The sequence below is a fragment of the Elephas maximus genome, chromosome X (genome assembly GCF_024166365.1).
Source record: "Elephas maximus indicus isolate mEleMax1 chromosome X, mEleMax1 primary haplotype, whole genome shotgun sequence".
Classification (NCBI taxonomy): Eukaryota; Metazoa; Chordata; class Mammalia; order Proboscidea; family Elephantidae; genus Elephas; species Elephas maximus.
This window is the reverse complement of record NC_064846.1, coordinates 97294915-97318358: the sequence shown is the minus strand read 5'-3', so window position 1 is coordinate 97318358 and position 23444 is coordinate 97294915. Positions and strand designations below refer to the sequence as shown.

Below are 23444 nucleotides of genomic sequence, written 5' to 3'. Positions count from 1 at the left end.
GAGTTCCGCAAGAGGCTGAGGAGGTGATACACGTTTTAAAAAAAAAAAAAAAACTACCTTTTGAACCCAATCAGCTACAGCTGCAAAATAAATTTCTTTTTTTTAAGAAACCGCAAGAAAGTGCACGCTTTTCGGTGGGAAAATGGGCTACCTCCGCGACGCTTCCGGCTTTTCTTTCGTCTGGTGACTCCACAGGATTGGAGGCACCAGGCGCTTAAAGAAACGCACAAGCCCCCTGACCCCTACTACGCAGGCGTGGAGAAAACAGGCCGGGGCGGGGGTGGGGGGCGCTTGGAAGCTCCCGCAAATACCAAAACCAAACCAACCCAATGTCGTGGAGCCGATTGGGGTGTTGTGCAACAGGAACAAAAAATTAAAAAGGAGGGATTTCCTGCCTCAAGTCTACTTTTGGCTCCGCCTCTCTAAGCTTCTTATTGGTCAGATATCTTCAGCCCCATTGGTCCGAGGGCCAAAGGTCTGGGTCTGCCCTAGGATATGCCTGCTTTCGGAGCCGCGGTAAGAACGGCTAATTGAGATGCCCCTTTCAGGCGTTGTTTAGGACGTGTCCATGGGGCCGGAAGGGGCTTTGTACAGCAACGGAAGCAGCTGCGAATTCTCCGGCAAGTTTCGAAGATGCCGCCCAAAGGAAAAAGCAGTGCTGGAAAAGGAGGAAAAGGTAGAGCTGCCAGAAAAAGGGAGAATGGGGACGTGGGAGGAGCGAGGGGAGGGAGCATACAGGCGACCCCCGGAGTCTAGGACAAAGACAGCGCGTGGCAGCGGTCCCACAGAGCTGCCTAGGTCCGCAATAAAAAGTACATATTTATTATGTTTCTTGAAGTTCCTTTTAATGCTTGCAGAATGTCATCCCTACCATGGGGGAAAGACTCGTTTATCCATTGAACAGAAATGTGTCAGGTACAGTGCTAAGTGCTGAGGTTGTAAAAATAAGATATCGTGCTCTTAAGGAGGTCGGGAAGTAATGGGGAAGATAGAAACCGTAAAGCACTGTGCTAGATGCAGTGTTGAGAAATGTGTATGGGATATTACGGAAACTGAGGAAGTGTTTCATCTAGCTTGAGGAACAGGGAAGACTTCCTGGAGCTGAGTTAGGCAGGTCAAGATGGGCAGCAGGTCTAGCAGGAAAAGCACTGAGGTGAGGAACAATATGGTATGTGCAGCACAGTGTTGCTGGACCAAAAACTCAGGACTGAATGGTGAGTAGTGAGAATGAAGACAGAGGGCAAATCCTGGAGAGTGCTATGTATGATGCTAAAAAGGTTGGTTATGTGCTAAGAAGGGTCAGGGAGACCTGCAAGGAGATTTTTATCGTAGTCCTTGATGAGATATGATGGTGACTTGAACCAAGGTAGTGGCTGTGGGAATGGAGAGGAGAGAACAGATTCTATAAATACATACAATATGAAATATGCAGGACTTGGTGATTTATTGGATTGGGAACAGGGGAAGGATCAAGGATAGTTCTCAGTTTTTAGGTCTCAGTTTCTAACTTGATGTTGGTGTTGCAGACTAAAATGAAGAATATATGAGCAGGAATGAGGAGGTTGGTGAGTTCACATTTAGATATATTGAACTTGAAGTGTTTGTGGGACGTATAAGTGGAGATGTAGTCAGGAGGTGGTTGGATATTTGAGTCTGAAGTTTGAGGGAGAGATCTAGGTGGCACATATATATTTAGGAGTGATTAGCATATAGATGGATCCTAGATTTGGAGGTTTAGGGTCATGGTTTCATAGGACATCCCAGTTAATTGGCCTAATAACGTTTTCAGTGTTTCTGTTCAACCTCCTAGTTTGTTGCATAGTGACTGGGGTCTTAAAAGCAGCCATTCAAGGCACAACACTTGGTCTCTCTTCACTTGGAGCAACAGAGAAAGAAAGAGAGTAATAGTAGGAGGAAATAGAACGTATGGCTAATTGCCTCCATGAAAAACTGCCTCCTTTGCCATGAGACCAGAAGAACTGGATGGTGCCTGGCTACCACTACAGAACATTTTGATCAAAGGTTCTATAGAAGAATCCTGATCAAAAGGGGGAAGATGCAGAACAGAATTTCAAATTCTCGTAGAATCCAAACATTCTGGAGCCATTGAGGCTGGGTGAACCCCTGAAACTATTGCCCTGAGAGAATCTGTAACCCAAAAATATACCCTGAAGTTGTCTTAAAACCAAGCAGTAGTTTCGCTTAACTAGTAAAGAACCATCTGCCTTGAACATTGTACTCTTTTAACATCTATCTATAAGGGATCAAATTGACAACAGAAACTTGAAAGATTAGATAGGAAACTTAGGGAGCAGTGAGTTTATGTTAATGGGGAAGGAACAACTCAGAAAAGGAGGGTGAGAATGGTTGCACAATTTGAAGAATGTAATCAGTGTCACTGAATTGTACACGTAGAAATTGTTGGTGTATGTTCTGATGTGTGTATTCTCAACAGCAACAAAAATAAAGTAAAATATGTATATATATTTTAAGAACCTATATAGATGTATCCATGAGAGTGTATGAGATTATCCATGGAGAGCTTAAAGAATAAGAAGAGCAGAGGGCAGAGGATGTGATCCTGGGGCAGGTAGAGAAAGAGGCAGACAGATACAGGGAGTGAAAAAAAAAAAAACAACCCACTGCCGTCGAGTCAATTCTGACTCATAGTGACCCTATAGGACAGAGTGGAACTGCCCCATAGGGTTTCCAAGGAGTGCCTGGTAGGTTTGAACCGCTGACCATTTGGTTAGCAGCCATAGCTCTTAACCACTACGCCACCAGGGCTTCCACAGGGAGTGCAGTAGCTAGGTATTCCAGAGGTCAGAAAGACCAGAAGGTTTCAAGAAAAGAGGGCATAGCCTATCAAGCACAGCAAAGAGGTCAATAAAATGATGACTGAAAAAAGCACTGTTTAGATTTGGGAATTAGAGGCGGCCTTTTTTTTTTTTTTTTTTTTTTTAGGCCAAGAGTGGTTTCATTGGAATGAGGAAGGCAGAAGCCAGATTGCAGTGACTAGAGGACTGACAGTAGTGGTAAAATGGAGACAATCAGTGTGGACTACCTGTGAAAGTTTTAATTCAAAAAAGCATGGAAATTGAATGGTAGTTAGAGGAGGATAAAGGATTAAGAAGTTTTGTTTCTTCAGAATGGGGAAAACTTGGAAGTGAAGCTGAGGTGAAGGAGGCAGAGCAGTTGACCTTTGAGTAGAAGGGACATTTTGTGCTTGGGGTCACAAAGAAAGAGGCAAGGATCAGTGTGGTTGTAAAAATGGGGCCAGCAAGGGGGAAGGAGCTGAGCTTGTAGGAGATCATGCATAATCGCCTCAATTTCTTGATAAAGTCTAAGGGAAGGATATTTCTTAAGAAACAGGGACTGAGTAGGGATCCTGAGGAGAGTGGTAGAGATTTGGAATAGTCATTGAGAATAATGGGAGAGGGAGCGACAGAAACACAAGTAAAAGGATTGCTCTCAGGGCTGAGAGCCTTACTGAAATTGAAGACACTAATTTGTAGAAGATGTGATCTGCATAGTGATGATTTACCATGACAAGCAGGATTTACCATGAAATTGGCAGGATATAGAATTGAAAAGAGCTAGATGCAGCCTTGAGCCAGGGTTGAGGTTTTGTTGGGTGATTATAATAGAAGGGTAGCAACGCAAGGGAGTTAAGGGTACCACTGGGTATGCAGTTCAGATGATGTAGCATGGGGTCCTGCCTGGGAATGGAGGGAGAAGTCTGATGGTCTGGGAGAACATAGCAGGATTAAGGGACTGGGGAGGAACGTTTCAGTGAAGTCAAAGAGTTTTATGGGAATGAAGAATGAGAGAGCTGAAAGGATAGGAGGTTGTAGCCAGAGACTGAGCTACTAGTTCTGAGTGACACAGTTCCATTGTGTGCCCCTGGAAGCAGGTGGCCTAGCCTGGGAGGCGTGGGTATTGAAGAGGGAGGTCCAGAACTGTGAGGTTAATTTATTGAGTGATTCCTCAATGTACATGGTGAGATTATCCAAGATGTTGGCAAGAGTAAGGATGGAGCAGCGGAAGCCTGAAGTAATGCCAGAGTTCTTGGTAAATCAAAGGGAGTGAGGTGGCAGTCGGAAGACGACAGCATCCAGGAGGGGAGAAGACAGGATAACCGGAAGGTATCACTTTTCAAGAATGAATATATAACACATAGGAACTGTTGAATTGGTATATGTTTTGCTGTTTATTTTCTCAATAACAAAATACAATTATATTTTTTTAAAAAAGAGAGAATATAAAGCAAACCCAGTTTAGAGTTTAGTTTACTAAAACTTTGGCAGTAATATTTTTTCAGGCTTTTGGTAGTATTTTGGGGTTTCAGTTTAGTTGGACATTTATTGAACACCTGTTGTGTGTCAGGCATTGCGCTGGGCATTAGAGGTACTAAGATGCATAAGATGGACTCTCCCCTGCTTAAAACTTTTCAGTGGCTCCCTATTACCTATAAGATAAATTCTAAGTTCCTTAAAGAGGCCCAAAAACCCTTCATGCCCTGCCCCTTACCCACCCCTTCCAGTCTCATCTCACAGCACTCACACCTTATGCTTTGCTTCAGCTATGTCATTTCCTACACATACCATGCTGTTCCCCAATCCTGGAGAGTCTTCTCATCTGTGTTCTTTCTTTAGCTGGTCAGCTCCTGCTCCTCCAGGAATGATTCCCTGACTGGCCAAAATGTCTCTGTGTGCTTCCACAGCCCCCTGTCCATAACTGTCTCTTTGCCCCTAATGTGTTCTGTTGAAATTATCTTTTTACATATCTACCTTCTCCATTAGAATATGAGTTCCCTATAGGTTATTTATCTTTGTATCTCTAATGCCTGGTGCTTAGTAGTTACTTAGGATATGTTTATTGAGCTGAATATTTGATGTGACAATAGTTCTCAGAAACACTAGGCCCTAACAGTCAGTATGGTGCCACTGACCCAGAAGTTGACATAGTAATAAAATATGAGATGTTGCCAGTGGTCATTTATCTGAATATTAATAACTTTTTTTTAGGAAAACATCAGTAGGCAATGTAATAGACTCCAGAGATTTGGCAATGAATGTATCCTTTTGACAAATATGGGTGGTGAGAAACTTGATCTTTGTTCAAAATATGTTCTTGGAGATTTTACTTATTGGAATTTAAGAGTCCTTAAATACGTAGTTGCAATACTTATTAGGAATCTTTCAAGAGCTCAGGGGTTTTCCCTTAGAAGGTAGGATTTGAATTTGGGTCCAGAGAATCTGAATTCGGCTTCTGGAGCTTCCATTCACCTATTAGCACACTCACTTGTGTACCCGTTTCCCATGAAGAGTTTATGTAGGGCATAAATTTCCTGTTTTAAGAGAGGTGAGTCACAGATGAATTTAGTTTGATGTGGTAAAGTGTTTGGCATAGTTCCTTTCTAAAGCTTGGTGTGATGATGGAAGTATCAACTCTTGTGTGTTGGGCCTTTCTGTAAATAGTGAGGTACAGTTTAAATGAGTACCTGTCATCTCTTCTCCAAAGGGGGAGCTGCCTCTGGGAGTGACAGTGCTGACAAGAAGGCTCAGGGTCCCAAAGGTGGTGGCAATGCAGTAAAGGTAAGTTACTGTTTCCTTTTTTATTTCTGTTAAGTATAAATTAACACATATAAATTGGTGCACATAAAAGGAAATACAAGCATGCTGCTTAATTTAGTTTGAGAGGCTAGCCTAACACCGATGTAAAATCAAGATAACACAAAATTGGGAACTATCGACCAATCTCACTTATAAAGTGTAATCCCTTTTAAGCATTTTCTTGTAAGCTTTCCCAGACATCCAGAATTTTTTCATACTTTTAGTATTATTCCTTAAAATATATTAAGTTAGATCTTTCCAGTAAGTGAATTAGTTATTTCTTGAGACAAAATATTACTTTATAAAACCAGGAGGTTATATAAGTATTACAGGGCATCTCCACTGGGGGAAAAAATGCTCAGAAAGGGCACGGGTCTCACTAGATAGCTCTGCCACTGGTAAGCTACAAGCTGGGGCCCATGAAAATGGGCATGAGAGACAATCAACCTTGAAGTACTTAACCTAGTCCTAGAGGAGCTTCTGCCCGGAAAATATAATCTGCAAACAAAGAACAAAGTACTTAGTAATACATAACAAGGAGATTTCCATATTTTAGTCAGGATGTGAGAACTTACATTTTGATTCATTCATTCAACAAGGATTTATCTCAATCTTCAAAACCCTCTGAGAACACATCATACTGTTGTTATCTCCAGTGCGCAAATAGGGAAATACTTACCGGTTTAGATACTTGCCAAAGATCGTACAGCATAGTTGGGACTTGACTCTTCAACCGTTGCCACCTGTTTCCTCTTTCCTGTTACCATTGAAATACATGGTAAAAGATGGGAGCTTCCCACATCCAGGTGCTCGTTTTCCAACTAAATCAGGGCAACGAGATATTGTTCTAATAGGGGAAGTGGGGCTGCAGCCGTCACCTAAGTGGGCAAACTTCCAGGATTTTCAGTTGTCATAAGCTATTTTTTTTTTGATGGGGTAATCCAGACTTAATTTCTGTACTGAGAGGAAAGGAATCATTTGGGTATCAAAAAAATATTACATGTATGTGCTTTTTCTTTGTAGGTCAGACATATTCTGTGTGAAAAACATGGTAGAATTATGGAAGCCATGGAAAAGTTAAAGTCTGGAGTGAGGTTCAATGAAGTGGCTGCACAATATAGTGAAGATAAAGCCAGGCAAGGGGTATGTGCTCATATCTTTTAAAATTATTTGACCCCCACAGAGGAAACAAATAGAAATTATTTCTATGTTCTGCCATTAATTTTAGCCTTATCTTGATTTGAAACTCTTAAAAGCAGAAATGTTGTTTTGAACAGTTAATTAAGGGCCACAACTGTATAAACTTAGACATGATCAAACTCGTATAGCCAACTTAAAAGTCCACCAATTATTATGAGTGCTTATGTGTTCAGTCTAGTGTTAGAGCTCTTCTGCCTATTTGTCTTTGTTGAGCCTATTCCTTTATAGCCCAGATGAACAAACCTAGTAACTTCAGCATTCATGTTGGCAAATTTTGCCAAGTTACCATAGAGCTATTCCCTCTTTGGGCCACTTGACATCACATATGTTTTGGGTTTTTCAGGGCGACTTGGGCTGGATGACCAGAGGGTCCATGGTAGGACCATTTCAAGAAGCTGCATTTGCCTTGCCTGTAAGTGGGCTGGATAAGCCTGTGTTTACAGACCCTCCAGTTAAGACAAAATTTGGATATCATATTATTATGGTTGAAGGGAGAAAATAAAGTCATATGAAAGACTGAATAAACTTTATACATTCTATTTCTGTTTGTAAGGTATTGAATAATCCTTATATTCTATGAACTGTGTCAGTGTGGGTTTATAGGTGCAAAATAGGGTGGGTGTAGGTTAGTGTCTAATGCAGTAGATATTCAGTCAGTAGTTCAAGTTAACCAACTTTGATCTGCCAGGATAGGAATTGTTTTTTAGATGCTTAACATAGTACAAAGGAGCCCTAGTGGTGCAATGGTTAAGCCCTCAGCTGCTAACCAAAAGCTGTGCTTCATGAACATTACAGCCTAGAAAACTGTATGGGGCAATTGTGCTGTCACATGAGGTCACTGAGTCGAAATCAAGTCGATAGCACTTAACAACAACATAGTGCGTGGCACATAAACTCCTTTCTTTTAAAATAAATGTTTGTTGGAGGAACAAAGGCATTCAGTTCTCCACTGGGTTATTTGTACTAGACTAAGCAGCCACTCACCGAGTGTTGGTAAAGGGGAGAGAGAATCAGCGTAAAAAGATACATGTAATCATTTCTGCATCTTCAAATGTATGGATTACATTATGACTGTACCTTCCAGGGCCAACATTCTGTGTCTCTATAGTTTTTAAATTTAAAATGCAGTATTTATGACATACAAAAAAGCATAAAGGATATTATAAATACTGTACACCTGCTCTAAAACCAAAAAACCCATTGCCGGTGAGTCAATTCCAACTCATTGTAACCCTACAGGACAGAGTAGAACTGCTTTCAAAGGCTGTGATCTTTACAGAAGCAAACTGCCACATCGTTCTCCTGCAAAGCAGCTAGTGGGTTCGGAGCACCGACCTTTCATTTAGCAGCTAAGCACTTAACCACTGCACCACCAGGGCTCTACTGCTTCAAAAATAAAACTTGACCAACATAACTATGTGATCTTTAGCAGTGATTCTTTTAACATGCTGCAGTCTCTCCTTCAGCTGCATTTAATTTCATATTATGCCCACATAGCAATTTCACCTAGAGACATCAGTTTTCCCATTTTAGAAGATAGTTCCTGAGCACCCCAGCAGATTATGTATCCATGAGTTTGTTTGTTTTAAGTAATATTTTATTGTGTTTTCAGTGAAGGTTTACATAGCAGTTTAGGTTCACCTTCAACAATATCTGCACAGATTGTTCAGTGACATTGGTTACATTTTTCCCAATGTATGACCGTTATCAGTATTTCCATTCTTGTTCTGTTTCCATTAATCTACTTTCTCTGTGCCCTTACATTCTCACCTTTGTTTTAAATTATTGATCATTTGTTCTCATATACATGATTTTTTTAAAGGAGCATAGTACTCATTTTGTGAACTAATCTGTTATTTAGCTAAAAGGTGACATCAGGGCCTAGTTTCAGTTCAAGACAGTTTCTTCTTCCCACTTAATTTTTTGTGCTAAGTAGTTTGTGTATTGTCTTTTCCTCTTATTTGTTGTTGTTGATTCTGTTTCTGCTGAGTCTGTGTTTTTCTTGTATTTTATTTTGATTAGTGGGATGGTTAGTCTCCTTTGTGGATACATTAATAATCACCCCTATTTTTCTAAGTTTAAACCTAACTTTTATTTTTTTATATCGCCTTGTCTTCTTCTCCATTTGAAAGATCTGTGACTACATTTCTTAGTCTCTCTTTATTGTTTTAATGTTGTCTTCTTTTACGTAATGACATCGCTGTTTCCCTGTTTTGAGCGTTTTTTTATCTTGATTTATTTTTGTGATTTTCCTGTCAGGGTTGACATCTGGTTGCTCTGTCCTGAGTTCTAGTCTTGGGGTTGATACCTGATATTACTGATTTTCTAACCAGAGAACTCCCTTTAGTAGTAGTGCTGTAATTTCTTGTAGTTTTGGTTTGGCTTTTACAAATTCCTTAAACTTCTGTTTATCTGGAAATGTCCTAATTTCGCCTTCATATTTGAGACAGTTTTGCTGGATATATGACTCTTGGCTGGCAATTTTCTTCCATCAGTACTTCACATAAGTCAATCCCATTGCCTTTTTGCCTGCATGGTTTCTGCCATGTAGTCTGAGCTTATTCTGATTGACCCTCCTTTGTAGGTGACTTTTCGTTTATCCCTAGCTGCTCTTAAAATTCTGTCTTTATCTTTGGTTTTGGCAAGTTTGGTTATAATATGTCTTGGTGACTTTCTTTTAAGATCTACCTTATGTGGAGTTCGATGAGCATCTTGGATAGATACCTTCTCATTTTTCACAATATCAGGGAAGTTATCTGCCAACAAGTCTCCAACAATTCTCTCAGTATTTTCTGTTATCCCTCCCTGTTCTGGTACTCCAATCACTCGTAGGTTATTTCTTTTGATAAGAGTCCCATATGATTCTTAAGTTTTTTCATTTTTTTTTTAATTCTTTTATCTGGTTTTTCTTCTGATATATTGGTGCCAAGTGTTTTTCTTTAATCTCAATAATTCTGCCTTCCACTTCCTCAATTCTGCTCCTCTGACTTTCTGTTGAGTTGCCTAATTCTGTAATTTTATTGTTAATCTTCTGAATTTCTGATTGCTGTCTCTCTGTGGATTCTTGCAGCTTATTAAATTTTTCATTATGTTCTTGAATAACCTTTTTAATTTCTTCAACTGCTTTATCTGTGTGTTCCTTGGCTTGTTTTGCGTATTGCCTGATCTCCTTCCTGATCTTGTTCCTGATGTCTTGAAGAGTTCTGTATATTAATCTTTTGTATTCTGCATCTGGTAATTCCAGGAATGTACCTTCATCCAGAAGATCCCTTGATTCTTTGTTTTGAGAGCTTGTTGAAGCGATCATCGTCTGCTTCTTTATGTGATTTGATATTGATTATTGTCACAGAGACATCTGTAAGTTACTGTATTTATGTTTGCTTACTGTATCCTAGCTTCTTGCTTTGTTTTGTTTTGATACACCCAAATAGGTTGCTTGAGTGAGCCAGCTTGATTATTTTCACCTTTGAAGCTGTAACGTCCTGTCACCAGATGGCTAGAGCTGTTATCAGGTATATGAGCCTAGGAGTCCATTCACTTTTCTTGTATGGATTCAGCTCAGGTGTCCAGGTAGTTGATCATTAAGTGTGTGGTATAGGCTCTGTCCTACAGTCTCAGAGGGGCAGGGGTGATTGGTGTAGGTACAGGTATCTGGTTGCAGCAGGGGGTCATGCTCTGAACAAGGCAGGGTGCTGACAACCATTCCCCTAGTGTCTGTGAGGAAAGTGCATCCCTGTTCCCTAGAGCGCACAGGTGGGTGGGTTCTGCAGATGGACCACGGGCACCCAATGCTTTTGATTATAAGGACTGGAAGGTACCACTTATCCTTGGACTCCTGTTGTGGGTGGCTGGGTGACATGGGTGGAGCTACCAGTCCTTAGGCCCCTGATGTGGGTAGGTGAGGACCCTGTTTAATAGGCAAAGTGGTGTCACACATCAAACACCCACCTCTCCACCACATAGCTGAAACAGTAGCAGTCTGCCAACAAGGGCCTATTCTCCTGAAATAGGCCCGCACAGATCCATGCATAGGGGAAAGGTATTCAAAGTCCACGGACTGTTTATGCCTGGACAGGAGCGACTTCTGTCCTGAGCTCCCCGTCTTAGTGGAGCTAGCAGATTATCTTTTCCCCCACTTGTGAATATATTCCTTCTCCAAGGCCGGGAGAATGGTTCAGGGTGCTCAGCAGGGCCTATCTTAGGCCCAGGGAAATCGATAGCCAGTGAAGCCAGCTTGGGGGCTAGGGGCACGGTAAAATACGCACAAGTACTTAGCTTTTGCCGAGAACGCTGTCCTTCTCTGGTTCCGGAGGTGTGAGTAGGCTGTGCGGCTGGCTGTCTCTCCCTGAGGAAACAGTGGCAGGAACGCTACCATCAGCCGGCTGCAGTCACTCCCGGGAATGGTGCCTGAGGGTTCCCGGCGATTCAGGTCCAGCAACTCCTCTCCACTTCTGAACCATCTCTCCCTCCCTCCCCCTGCTGCTCAGTCCATTTTCTCATTTTGCCTTTGATGTTCAGGGCTCCTAGCCTGTCATAAATATAATCATGTCACTTGCTTATTCGGGTCTTTGTTGTAAGAGGGATCACTGGAAGTGTTTGACTACTCCGCCATCTTGGCCCTGCCTCTCAGTTCAAGATTTAGAGAGTATCTCAGGGCAATAGTCTCAGAGAGTCCTCCAGTCTCAACCGGTCCAGTAAGTCTGTTTTTTTGTTGTTTTTTTTTTTTTTTTAGGAATTTGAGGTTCTGTTCTATGTTTTTGTCTCATTCTATCAGGATCCTTCTGTTATGACCCTGGCTAGAACAGTCAGTAGTAGTAGTCAAACACCATCTAGTTCTTCTGGTCTCAGGGTAGATGAGGCTGTGGTTCATGTAGACTGTGTTAGTTCTGTGGACTAGTTTCTTCTTTGAGTTTTTGGTTTCTTTCTTTCTCTTTTGCTCCAGAGAAGTAGAGACCAATAATTGTATCTTGGAAGGCCACTCACATACTTTAAGACCCCAGACACTTCTCACCAAACTAGGATGTAGAACACGAACTTTATGAATTATATTATGCCATTGATAGAGATGTTCCAAGAGACTATATTCCTAATCCTTCAAACCCAGGAAGCCAATCCTACGAGGTATTTGGTTATGTCTAAGAGGTATCCGTAACTGTGCTCCGTGTGCTTCATTGTATATTTGAATATATGTGTATACAGTCACATATATACATATGCATACATCTGTGTATGTTGTTAGCTGCTGTTCAGTTGGTTCCGACTCATAGTGACCCTATAGGACAGAGTAGAACTCCATAGGGTTTCCAAGGAGTGGCTGGTGGATTTGAACTGCTGACCTTTTTGGTTAGCAGCCGTACTTTGCTGTAGCACTTAACCACTATGCCACCAGGGCTTCTGTCTATATATACACACATATATATTCACATACATATACCTATGAAGCCTTGGTGGTGCAGTGGTTAAGTGTTTGGCTATTAACCAAAAGGTTGGCAGTTCTACTCTGTCCTATAGGGTCACTATGTGTCGGAATCGACTCGACAGCAATAGGTTTATACATACCTATACACATATTTGTCAAATACATATTAAAAAAAAAAAACAAACCCAGTGCCTTCGAGTTGATTCGGACTCATAGCGACCCTATAGGACAGAGTAGAACTGCCCCATAGAGTTCCCAGGGAGCTCCTGGCAGGTTCAAACTGCCAGCCCTTTGGTTAGCAGCTGTAGCACTTAACCACTACCCAACCAGGGTTTCCAAAGGTTGTGCCGAAATACATATATACCCACATGTATATTTTTTGGTTGTTGTTACTGTTGTTCCAAATCATATATGCCATAATAAAAAAAAAAGCCCATTGCCATCTAGTCATTTCCAACTCATAATGACCCTGTAGGACAGAGTAGAACTGCCCCATAGGGTTTCCTAGGCTATAATCTTTGTGGAAGCAGATTGCCATATCTTTTTCCTGTGGAACTGCTGGTGGATTCAAACCACTGACATTTTGGTTAACAGCCAAGCACCTAACCACTGCACCACCAGGGCTCCTTATATATGCCATAGGAATTACTAAAAGGACCTTTTTTCTTTTTATGTTTTAGTGACATCATTTACCTTTGTCAAGCTGTGCACACTTCATCCTCATTTAGTGTTACCTGTCTCATCACCAAAATTAACAAGCATCAACTATCTAGAGAGTGAATCCCTGTCTTCCCCCCACCCCCAGCCCTGTTAACCACTCTTAGTTATCTAGTGCTGCAATAACAGAAATACCACAAGTGGATGGCTTCAACAAACAGAAGTTTATTCTCTTACAGTGTGGTAGGCTAGAAGTCTGAATTCAGGGCGCCAGCTCCAGGGTAAGGCTTTCTCTCTGTCTGCTCTGGAGGAAGATCTTTATCATCAGTCTTCCCCTGGTTTTGGAGCTGCTCAGCGCAGGATCCTCAGGTCCAAAGGACTAGCTCTGGTCCTGGCACTGCTTTCTTGGTGGCCTGTCATCTCTCTGCTGGTTTCTCCCTTTTGTATCTCAAAAGACATTGACTTAAAATACAACCTAATCTTGTAGATTGAGTCCTGCCTCATTAAAATCATAGAGGTAGGATTTACAACACAGGAAAATCACATTAGGTGACAAAATGGTGGGCAGTCATGCAATACTGGGAATCATGGCCTAGCCAAGTTGACACACATTTTTGGAGGACACAGTTCAATCCATAACATTCTACCCTTTGACTCCCAAAAATTCATGTCCTTGCCACATGTAAAACACATTCACCCCATCATATCATAGCAAAAGTCTTACATGAACTCCATGTCTAAAACCTAAAAATTCCTCTTCATCTGTGAAATGTAGAATACAAGTTATCTGCTTCCTAAGTACAATGGTGCAACAGGCAGGCACAAGCTAGACATTTCCATTACAAACGGGAGAAATTGGGAGGAAAGAAGAGATAACAGGCACCAAGCACGTCAGCAGAACACATTACATTAGCCTTCGGGGCTTCAAAAATAATTATGTGTTCTCTGAGACCATTTAGGCAATGGCCCTGCCCTCCAGACTCTGGGTGTTGGCCACACTCTCCGGATTCTAGGTAGAAGCCCCTTGGCCCTGGGCTTTGGCTCCACCTTCCAGGCCCACTGGAATGGCAAGTCTGCTCCCTTGAATTTGGGTGGCCCCACTCTCCTAATCCACCTGAGTGGTGACTCCACCCTTTGAGACCCCCGAGGTCATGGTCCTACCCTTTGAGACTGAGCCAGCTCTGCTTCCTGTGTTCCTGGTCTCTTCAGCTTCCACTTCCTGGTTCCTTGGCCTCTTGGCCCCCTTTCCATTTCTGTAAAGAATGCTGTTAGAATTTTGATCAGGGTTGCATTGTATCTGTCAATCACTTTGGGTAGGATTGACATCTTGACTATATCGAGTCTTCAATCAATGAGCCGGAATATCTTTTTATCTATTTAGGTCTTCTTTAGTCTCCTTCAAGAGTGTTTTATAATTTTCATTGTGTAAGTCTTTCACATTCCTAGGTAAGTTTATTCCTAGATGTTTTATTCTCTCACATGCTATTGTAAATGGAGTTATTAATCTCCTTTTCAGATTTCTCATTTTTTTAGTGTATAGAAACCCAACTGATTTTTGTGTGCCTTGTATCCTGCAACTTTGCTAAATTCCTCTATTAGTTCTACAGACTTTTTAGTAGATTCTTTGGGATCTTCTATACAAGTAGTCCCCAACTTAGGATGGGGTTCCATTCTGACAACTCTAAGTAGATTCTAACATAAGTCAAACAGCTCTTTTTTTAAGTTTTCAATATTATTGCCTTTTATTATCACTATCTTTATAAATCCTATCTTTATTTTTTTGTTGTCTTTAGGGGTTGGAAACATTACATATAAACTTACAAATATATTTTAACATTGTATGTTGTACATATTACTAACGATAAAATACACAGAAAAAAATTCAGATGGTTGTAAGCATCCTTCGTCGTTAACTTGAATACATCATAAGTCAGAGACTGCCTATATAGGATCATATCATCTGTGAATAGAGATAGTTTTATCTCTTTCTTTCTAATTCGGATACCTTTTATTTCTTTTCCTTGTCTTATTGTTCTGGCTAGGACTGCCAGTACAATATTGAATAAGATTGGTGAGAGTGGGCATCCTTGTCTTCTTCCTGCTTTCAAGGGGAAAGTTTGCAGTCTTTTTCCATTAGTATGTTTGCTGTTGGTTTTTCATAAATGCCCTTAATCATGTTGAGGAACTTCCCTTTTATTCCTATCTTGTTGAGAGTTTTATTTTTATTGTGTTTTAGGTGAAAGTTTACTGTGCGGATCAGTTTTTCATTCAAAATTTTTATGAATTGTTTTGTGACATTAGTTGCAATCCACCCTGGGTTCTCAATGTCCATTCATCCAGTTTTCCTGTCCCTTCCTGACTTCTTGTCATTACTTTTGGGCAGGTGTTGCCCATTTGGTCTCATAAACTTGATTGAACTAAGAAGCACATTCCTCATGTGTGTTATTGTTTGTCTTATCTTTGGCCAGTCTAATCTTTGGCTGAAAGGTAGACTTCAGGAGTGACTTCATTTCTGCGTTAGCAGGGTGCCTGGGGCCATAGTCTCAGGGTTCCTTCATTCACATTCACTGTCAGACCAGTAAATCTGGTCTTTTTGTGAATTTGAATTTTGTTTTACATTTTTCTCCTGCCCTGTCTGGGACCCTCTATTCTGATCCCTATTAGAGCAGTTGATGGTGGTAGCCAAGCACCATCTAGTTCTTCTGGGCTTAGGCTGGTGGCATCTGTGGTTCATGTGGTCCGTTAGTCTTTTGGACTAATATTTTCCTTGTGTCCTTGGTTTTCTTAATGTTCCTTTGCCGTGAACATGCTGGGACCAATAGATATATCTTAGATGACCACTCGCAATCTTTTAGGACCCCAGACATTATTCACCAAAGTAAGATACAGAACATTTTCTTTATGAACTATGTTATGCCAATTGACCTAGATGTCCCCCAAGACCATGGTCCCCAGCCCTCAGCCCCATTATGTCAGTCCTGCAAGGCATTCAGATGTGTCTAGGAACCTTTTATGACTTTGCAGTGGTCAAGTTGTACTGACTTCCATTATATTATTTGTTTTTCCCTTCACCAAAGTTAACATTTGTCTACTATCTAGTTAGTGATTTCCCCTTCCTACTCCTCCCGTCCCTCGAAACCATCAAAGATTGTTTTTTTCTATGTGTAAATCTTTTCTTGGGTTTTTATAATAGGGGTCTCATACAATATTTGTCCTTTTGTGATTGACTTACTTCACTCAACATAATGCCCTCCAGATTCATCCATGTTGTGAGATGTCTCACAGATTCATTGTTCTTTATCACTGCATAATATTCCATTGTGTGATTGTGTGTATGTACCGTAGTTTGTTTATCCATTCATCTGTTGGTAGGCACATAGGTTTTTTCCATCTTTTTGCTATTGGGAATAATGCTGCCGTGAACATGGGTGTGCATGTCTATTCATGTGACAGCTCTTATTTCTCTAGGATATATTCTTAGGAGTGGGATTGATGGGTCATATGGTATTTCTATTTCTAGCTTTTTAAGGGGGCACCATATCGTTTTCCATAGTGGTTGTACCATTTTACATTCTCATCAGCACTGCGTAAGTGTTCCAGTCTCCTTGCAACCTCTACAACATTTGTTATTTTTTGTTTGTTTTTTTTTTTTTTTATTAGTGCCAGTCATGTTGGGGTGAGATAAGCATTTCCTCATGTTTCTTTTCATTGCCTGAATGTCTTCTTTGGTGAAGTATCTGTTCATATCCTTTGCCCATTTTTTAAATTGAGTTATTTGTCTTTTTGTTGTTGGCGTGTTGAAGTATTTTATAGATTTTAGAGATTAGACCCTTTTCAGATAAGTCTTAGCCAAAAATATTTTCCCAGTCTATAGGTTCTCTTTTTACTCTTTTGGTCAAGTCTTTTGATGTGCATAAATGTTTCATTTTTAGGAGCTCTTAGTTACCTAGTTTCTATTCTGGTGTTTGTATATGGTTTAGTTATGGTTCGTATTGTATTTATGCCATGTATTAGGACCTTTAGTATTGTCCCTATTTTTTCTTCCATGATCTTTATAATTTTAGGTTTTATATTTAGGTCTTTGATCCGTTTGAGTTTTTGTGTATGTTGTGAAGTATTGGTCCTGTTCCATTTTTTAGAGACGGACGCATAGTTTTGCCAACCCCATTTGTTAAAAAGACTGCGTTTTCCCCATTTAATGGACTTTGGTCCTTTGTCAAAGATCAGCTGACCATAAGTGGATGGATTTACATCTGGGTTCTCAATTCTGTTCCATTGGTCTGTGTGCCTGTCGTTGTAGTGGTACCAGGCTGTTTTGACTACCGTGGCTGTATAGTAGGTTCTGAGATCAGGGAATGTGAGGCCTCCTACTTTGTTCTTTTTCTTCAATAATGCTTTGCTTATCTGGGGCCTCTTTCCTTTCCATCTTATTAAAGAATACTGTTGCTGTTTGGATCAGGATTGCATTATATCTGTAAATGGCTTTGGGTAGCATTGACATTTTCACAGTGTTGGGTCTTCCTATCCATGAGCATGGTAAGTTTCTCCATTTATGTAGGTGTCTTTTGATTTCTTGCAATAGTGTTTTGTAGTTTTCTTGGTAGAGGTGTTTTATGTCCCTGGTTAGATTTATTCCTAAGTATTTTATCTTTTTAGGGGCTATCATCAATGGTATTTTTTTATAAATGGTATTGTTTTCCTGATTTCTTTTTCAAGGTTCTCTTTGTTGGTGTATAGTAATCCAACTGATTTTTGTATGTTGATCTTGGATCCTGCTGCTCGGCTAAATCTATTAGTTCCAGTATTTTTCTTGTGGAATCTTTGGGGTTCTCTTTGTATAGTATCATAACATCCACAAATAAGGATAGTTTTACTTCTTCATTACCAATCTGAATGTCCTTTATTTCTTTTTCTTGCCTTACTGCTCTAGCTAGGACTTCCAGCATAGTGGATAAATAGGAGTGGTTTTAAAGGGCATCCTTGTCTTGTTCTGTTCTCAGGGGGAATGTTTTCAGCACCTCTCCATTGAGAATGATGTTGTCTGTTGGTTTTGTATAGATGTCCTTTATTGTGTTGAAGAATTTCTCTTCTATTTTACTGAGTTTTTATCAGGAATGGGTGTTGGGCTTTATCAAAATGCCTTTTCTGCATCAATTGACATGATCATGTGATTCTTTTATTTATGTGGTGGATTACATTGATTGATTTTCTGATGATAAACTATCTTTGCGTACCTAGTATGAATCCCACTTGGTCATGGTGTATTATTTTTTTAATATGATGCTGAATCCTGTTGGCTAGAATTTTGTTGAGAGTTTTCGCATCTGTATTCATGAGAGATACTATGTCTGTACTTTTCTTTTTTGTGGTGTCTTGTCATGGCTTTGGTATCAGGGTTATGTTGGCTTCATAGAATGAATTTGGGAGTATGCCTTCCTTTTTTATGCACTGAAATAGTTTCATTAGTACTGGTGTGAACTCTTCTCTGAATATTTGGTAGAATTCTCCAGTGAAGTCATCCAGGCCATGGTTTTTGTTGTTGTTGGGAGTTTTTATTACCTCTTCTCTTGTCTTGTCATGGATCTGTTCAGATTTTCTATCTCAGCTTCTGTTTAGGCAGGTAGTTTGTTTCTAGAAATTTGTCTTGTTGAGAGTTTTTATCAAAAAAGGGTCCTGGATTTTATCCAATGCCTTTTCTGCATTGATTGAGATGATCCTGTGGGTCTTTTCTTTTGTTCTATTAATGTGGTGTATTACATTTTTTTTTTCTAATGTTGAACCAACCTTGTGTTCCTGGAATAAATCTCACTTCATCGTGATATATAATTCTTTTAATACACTGTTGGATTCTGTTTGATAGTATTTTGTTGAGAATTTTAGCATCTTCTTATATTCATAAGGGATATTGGTCTGCAGGTTTTTTTTCTTGAGGTGTCCTTGGCTTTGGTACCAGGGTAATGCTGGTTTCATAGAAACAGGTGGGGAGTATTCCTTCTTCCTCTACTGTTTGGAAGAGTTTGAACAGGATTGGTGTCAGTTCTCTAAATGTTTGATAGAATTCCCCAGTGAAGTCTTCTGGTCCCAGACTTTTCTTTGTCGGGAGGCTTTTTATTATTGATTCAATCTGTTCGCTTGGTACGGGTCTGTTGAGGTTTCTACTGCCTTTTGAGTCAGTTTAGGTAGGTTATGTGCTTCTAGAAATTTGTTTCATCAAAGTTATCAGTGTTGGAATACAGTTGTTCATAGTATTCCATTGTGATCCTTTTTACTTTTATTGGGTCGGTTGTAATGTCTCCACTTTCATTTCTTATTTTGGTTATTTGCACCTTCTTTCTTTGTCAGCTTAGCAAGTGGTTTGTCAATTTTATCGACCTTTTCAAAGAACCAGCTTCTGGACCTGTTGATTCTCTCTACTGTTTTTCTGTTGTATATTTCATTTATTTTTCTCTGATCTTTATTAACATCTTTTCTTTTAGTAGGTTTAGCGTGCTCTTCTTTTTAACGTAGGCATTTATTACTATAAATTTTCCTCTTTGGACTGCCTTCACTGCGTCCCATAAGTTTTGGTATGTTGTGTTTTCATTTATCTCCAGGTATTTTTTAATTTCACTCTTGATTTGTCCCTTCACCCAGTAGTTATTTAATGGTACATTGTTTAATATCTGTGAATTTGTGTGTTTTCTACTTTTGCTTCTGCTGTTAATTTCTAATATTATTCCTTTGTGGTCAGAGAAGATCCTTTGTATAATTTCAGTCTTTTTAAACTTGTTGAGACTTGTTTTGTGGCCTGGCATATGGTCTGTTCTGGAAAATGATCCATGTGCACAGGAGAAAAATGTATTGTTCTGATGATGGGTGGAGTGTTCTATATATGTTCATTATGTCTAGTTGGCTTATTTAAAAAAAAAAAAAAACCCTGTTCCCGTTGAGTTATTCCAACTCATAGTAACCATATAGGACAGAGTAAAACTGCCCTGTGGGTTTTCCAAAAAGCGGCTGGTAGATTCAAACTGCCAACCTTTTGGTTAGCAGCTGTAGCTCTTAACCATTGCACCACCAGGGCTAGTATCATTTAAATCTTCTGTGTCCTTGCTGATCTCTTTAGATGTTCTGTTCAGAATTTAAAGTGGTTTATTAAAGTCCCCAGTTGTTATTATTGTCTTATTACTCCTTCCATGTCAGTGTTTATTTCATACATTTTGCAGCACTGATGTTAGGTGCATATATGTATTTATAATTGTTATGTCTTTTTGATGAAGTGACCCTTTTATTATTATGTAATATCCTTTATCTCTTATAATAGATTCTAATTTTTAAAGTCTATTTTACCTGATACCAGTATGGCCACCCCTGCTCTTTTTTTGGTTACTAGTTGCATGGCATATTCTTTTCCATCCTTTTGCTTCCAGTCTGTTTGTATTCTTGTGTCTAAGGTGTGTATCTTGTAGGCAGCATAAGGATGGATCATGTTTTTTTCCCCATTCTGTCACTGTCTTTTGAATGGCAGTTTAGACCATTTACATTTAATGTAATTAATGAAAATGAAGTACCTACTTAATTCATTTTGCTGATTGTTTTCTGTGTTTCTTATACCTTCTTTTTCCCATTTATTCCCATACTTCTGTAATTTTTTTGTGTTTAGCTGCTTTTTTATATTGAATCTTTTTGATTTCCTCCTTCCCTTCTTTGTATTTTTTCTAAGCATTTTCTTAATGGTTACCACAAATATTACATTGAACAACTTACAATTCCAGCAACTTATTTCAGCCTGCTGCCAACATTTAATATGCAAACAATTAACATATTAGCATACTAAAACTCTATTCGTGTTTTGCTCCTCCCTTACCCTTTCTGTTGTTGAGTCTCCAGTTACATCATTACATATCCTATAACCAATAGGTTTAATTTGTATTTATTTTTTATGCACTTGGCGTTGTATAAGGAGCCCTGGTGACATGGCGGTTAAAGCACACAGCTGCTAACCAAAAGGTCAGAGGTTCAAACCCACCAGCCACTCCACAGGTGAAAGATGTAGCAGTCTGTTTCCATAAAAATTTACAGCCCATCCTATATGGTCACTATGAGTTGGAATCGACTTAACAGCAATGGGTTTGAGTTTTAGTTTTGACGTTGTATTGCTTGTGAAACTGAACTATTGAGTTTACTCCCTGAACATACCGTATACTTGGTCCTTATATTTGCCCACCTTTTATGGAGATCCCCCCTTCCCCCTTCCCATAAGCAGATTCAAGTATTTGTCTGGTGTTCTTTCCTTTGCATCTGAAGAACTTTCTTAAGTAATACTTGCAGAGCAGGTCTGGTAGTAACAAATCCCAAGAGCTTCTGTTTATTTCATTTTTGAAGGATAACTTTGCTGGGTAAAGAATTCTTGGTTGAAAGTTGTTTTCCTTTAATACTTCATATATCTTACTCCATTGTCTTCTGGCCTCCAGAGTTTCTGAGGAGAAATCCACACTAATTTTTATGAAAGACTGTTAATATGTTATATTGTTTTTCTCTTGCTGCTTTCAGAAATCTCGTCTTTGGTTTTCAAGAATTTCATTGCAATGTGTTGTGGTGTAAACCTCTTTATATTCCTTTGCTTTGGGGTTCATCTAGCTTCCTGGATTTGCAGGCTCGATTCCTTATTCAGATCTTGGAAATTCTTTGTGATTATCTCTTGGAAAATTCTTTCTGTGTCTTTTACTATCCTGTTGTTCTAGAATCCCCAAAATCCTAATGTTGGATTTCTAATTGAGTCCCACAATTTCGTTTGGCTTTGTTCACCTTTCTCTTTTCTTTTCTCTTGAAACTTGATAAGTTCGGTTACCCTGTCTTCTAGTTCACTTATTCTACCTTCTGTCTATTCGAATCTATTGTTGAATGTTTCTCTTACATTTTCTAATTCAGTTGTTTACTCTTCATTTCCAGTATTTCTCTTAGGTTTTTTTTTTTTTATGTTTTCAATCTCCTTAGTTTTCTTATTTTGTTTCCTGATCTCCATTAGTTTGTTTTCTGTCTATTCTTTGCTTTCTTTGAATATATTTAACCTTGTTGTCTGGAGGTCTTCTATTTTTCTCATTAACCTGGTCTCCATCAGAGAAGTTTCTGCTGCTTCATGGTTTTCATTTGATTGGGACATCTTCTGTGATCTTGTATGCTTTTTGTTGAACATGGGCATTTTAATATCTTACTGTGATAATCTGGAACTCAGAATTTTCTGTATTCCAGGAATTCTTTTTTTATACATTTAATTTCACCTTCTTTCCCTAAGTTCCACTAGGGGCCATTCTGTCCTTTTGGTTCTTCCAACACTGGCTCAGTCTTTCTGTGGTGAGGTCTGAGGTATTTTTTTGTTGTTATTGTTAATATAGGGTTCCACTCTGGTCCACAGGTTTTAGGCATTTTGTAAAATTTTAAGTTTCTGTGTGCCAACTCTGGGTGGTTTTCCCCAAGGTGGCTGATGTTACTGGGGTGTGAGGTTCCCAGTGAGGTTCACATGGTTGGGTATGTCCTTCCTGAGAGGACTGCATCACTGGGACAGGATTCCCTCACATTTATCTTCGGGGGGTAGGGTGTGGCTTTTCACCTGTGGCTTGATTGCACAGGCACCGGACTTTTCACGCTGGACAAGCATTGGAAGGGGTGGAGCATGGCTTTCCCAAGGCAGGGTGGAGGTAGTGCTTTGTGTCTTTACCACATGGGCAGCCCTAAGCAGGCTCTCCCATGGTTTCTGGTTGTTAGGTAGAGAACAAGTTGGTTCCTGCTGGGTTGCCTGTTTGATGAACTTTTCTTTTCCTGGCCTACGGGTGGGTCCTGTGGCACTTCTGTGGGTTGGGTTCCCCTACCTCTGGTCTCATTGAGACTCAATAGCACTCACCTGCAGTGTTTTAACTTCCCTGTACCCCTTCCCCAGTGCACACTTGGGCTTCCTTGCTTGTGAATTCCCAAAGTCAATCTGCACCACTTTAATTGGACTGCACTTTCCTTAGTTTCCCAGATTTCAAATCCATGTTCTACCATTATGCCACTGTCTCTCAGTTCTGCCCCAGCTGAGAAGGCACCCCACCCCTCACCAAGGCTGTTTACCTAGTATCTGTGAGCCAGTCTTTGTCCTCAGTGTAGATGCCGTCCTGGATTCTTTGTTCAGGGGTGTTGCCTGTCCACATCCTAAAATGGCCCCAGTGAGCTGAACTGACAGTTAAGATGCTAGTAGCCGGCAAATCTCAGCCTTTCCACTGTCACTGTTCTATATCTCTCCTGATTCAAGTCTAACCTTGGTTCTCCAACACTTCAGCTGCTGTCTGGAACTACAAAATCTCTATCTGTGCTAATTTTTATTTGTTGTTCAATGGCTTAGTTGTAGGGGGATGTGGGGAGTGACTGCTTACACTGCCATCTTGCCTCTCCCTCCAGCCTCCATGAAATTTTCCCCACTGAGCAGACTAAAGGATATCCCGTTCCCAGGAGTACACGGATAAGCCAGAATGATACAGAAATGTTCTGAATAGTAGGCATAAAAGTAATGATGAAATTACTTTTAAAAACATGTT

General features: G+C 40.0%; 1 protein-coding gene across 1 annotated transcript; it reads left to right on the top strand.

Annotated features, from left to right (window-relative positions):
* The first annotated feature begins 541 nt into the window (after nucleotides 1-541).
* Nucleotides 542-8513, top strand: PIN4 (peptidylprolyl cis/trans isomerase, NIMA-interacting 4). Its single transcript, XM_049873334.1, has 4 exons — nucleotides 542-676; nucleotides 5524-5597; nucleotides 6639-6758; nucleotides 7159-8513. Exons 1-4 carry the CDS (start codon nucleotides 634-636, stop codon nucleotides 7315-7317), a joined length of 396 nt encoding a protein of 131 aa, XP_049729291.1. The 5' UTR covers nucleotides 542-633; the 3' UTR covers nucleotides 7318-8513.
* Nucleotides 8514-23444: the final 14931 nt, after the last annotated feature.

Bases quoted from the DNA above. Each gene is read 5' to 3' on its own strand.
- PIN4 (XM_049873334.1), top strand. From the start codon at position 634: ATGCCGCCCAAAGGAAAAAGCAGTGCTGGAAAAGGAGGAAAAG. The intron at 677-5,523 runs GTAGAGCTGCCA...TCTTCTCCAAAG, and splicing joins TGCTGGAAAAGGAGGAAAAG to GGGGAGCTGCCTCTGGGAGT. The intron at 6,759-7,158 runs GTATGTGCTCAT...TGGGTTTTTCAG, and splicing joins AAGATAAAGCCAGGCAAGGG to GGCGACTTGGGCTGGATGAC.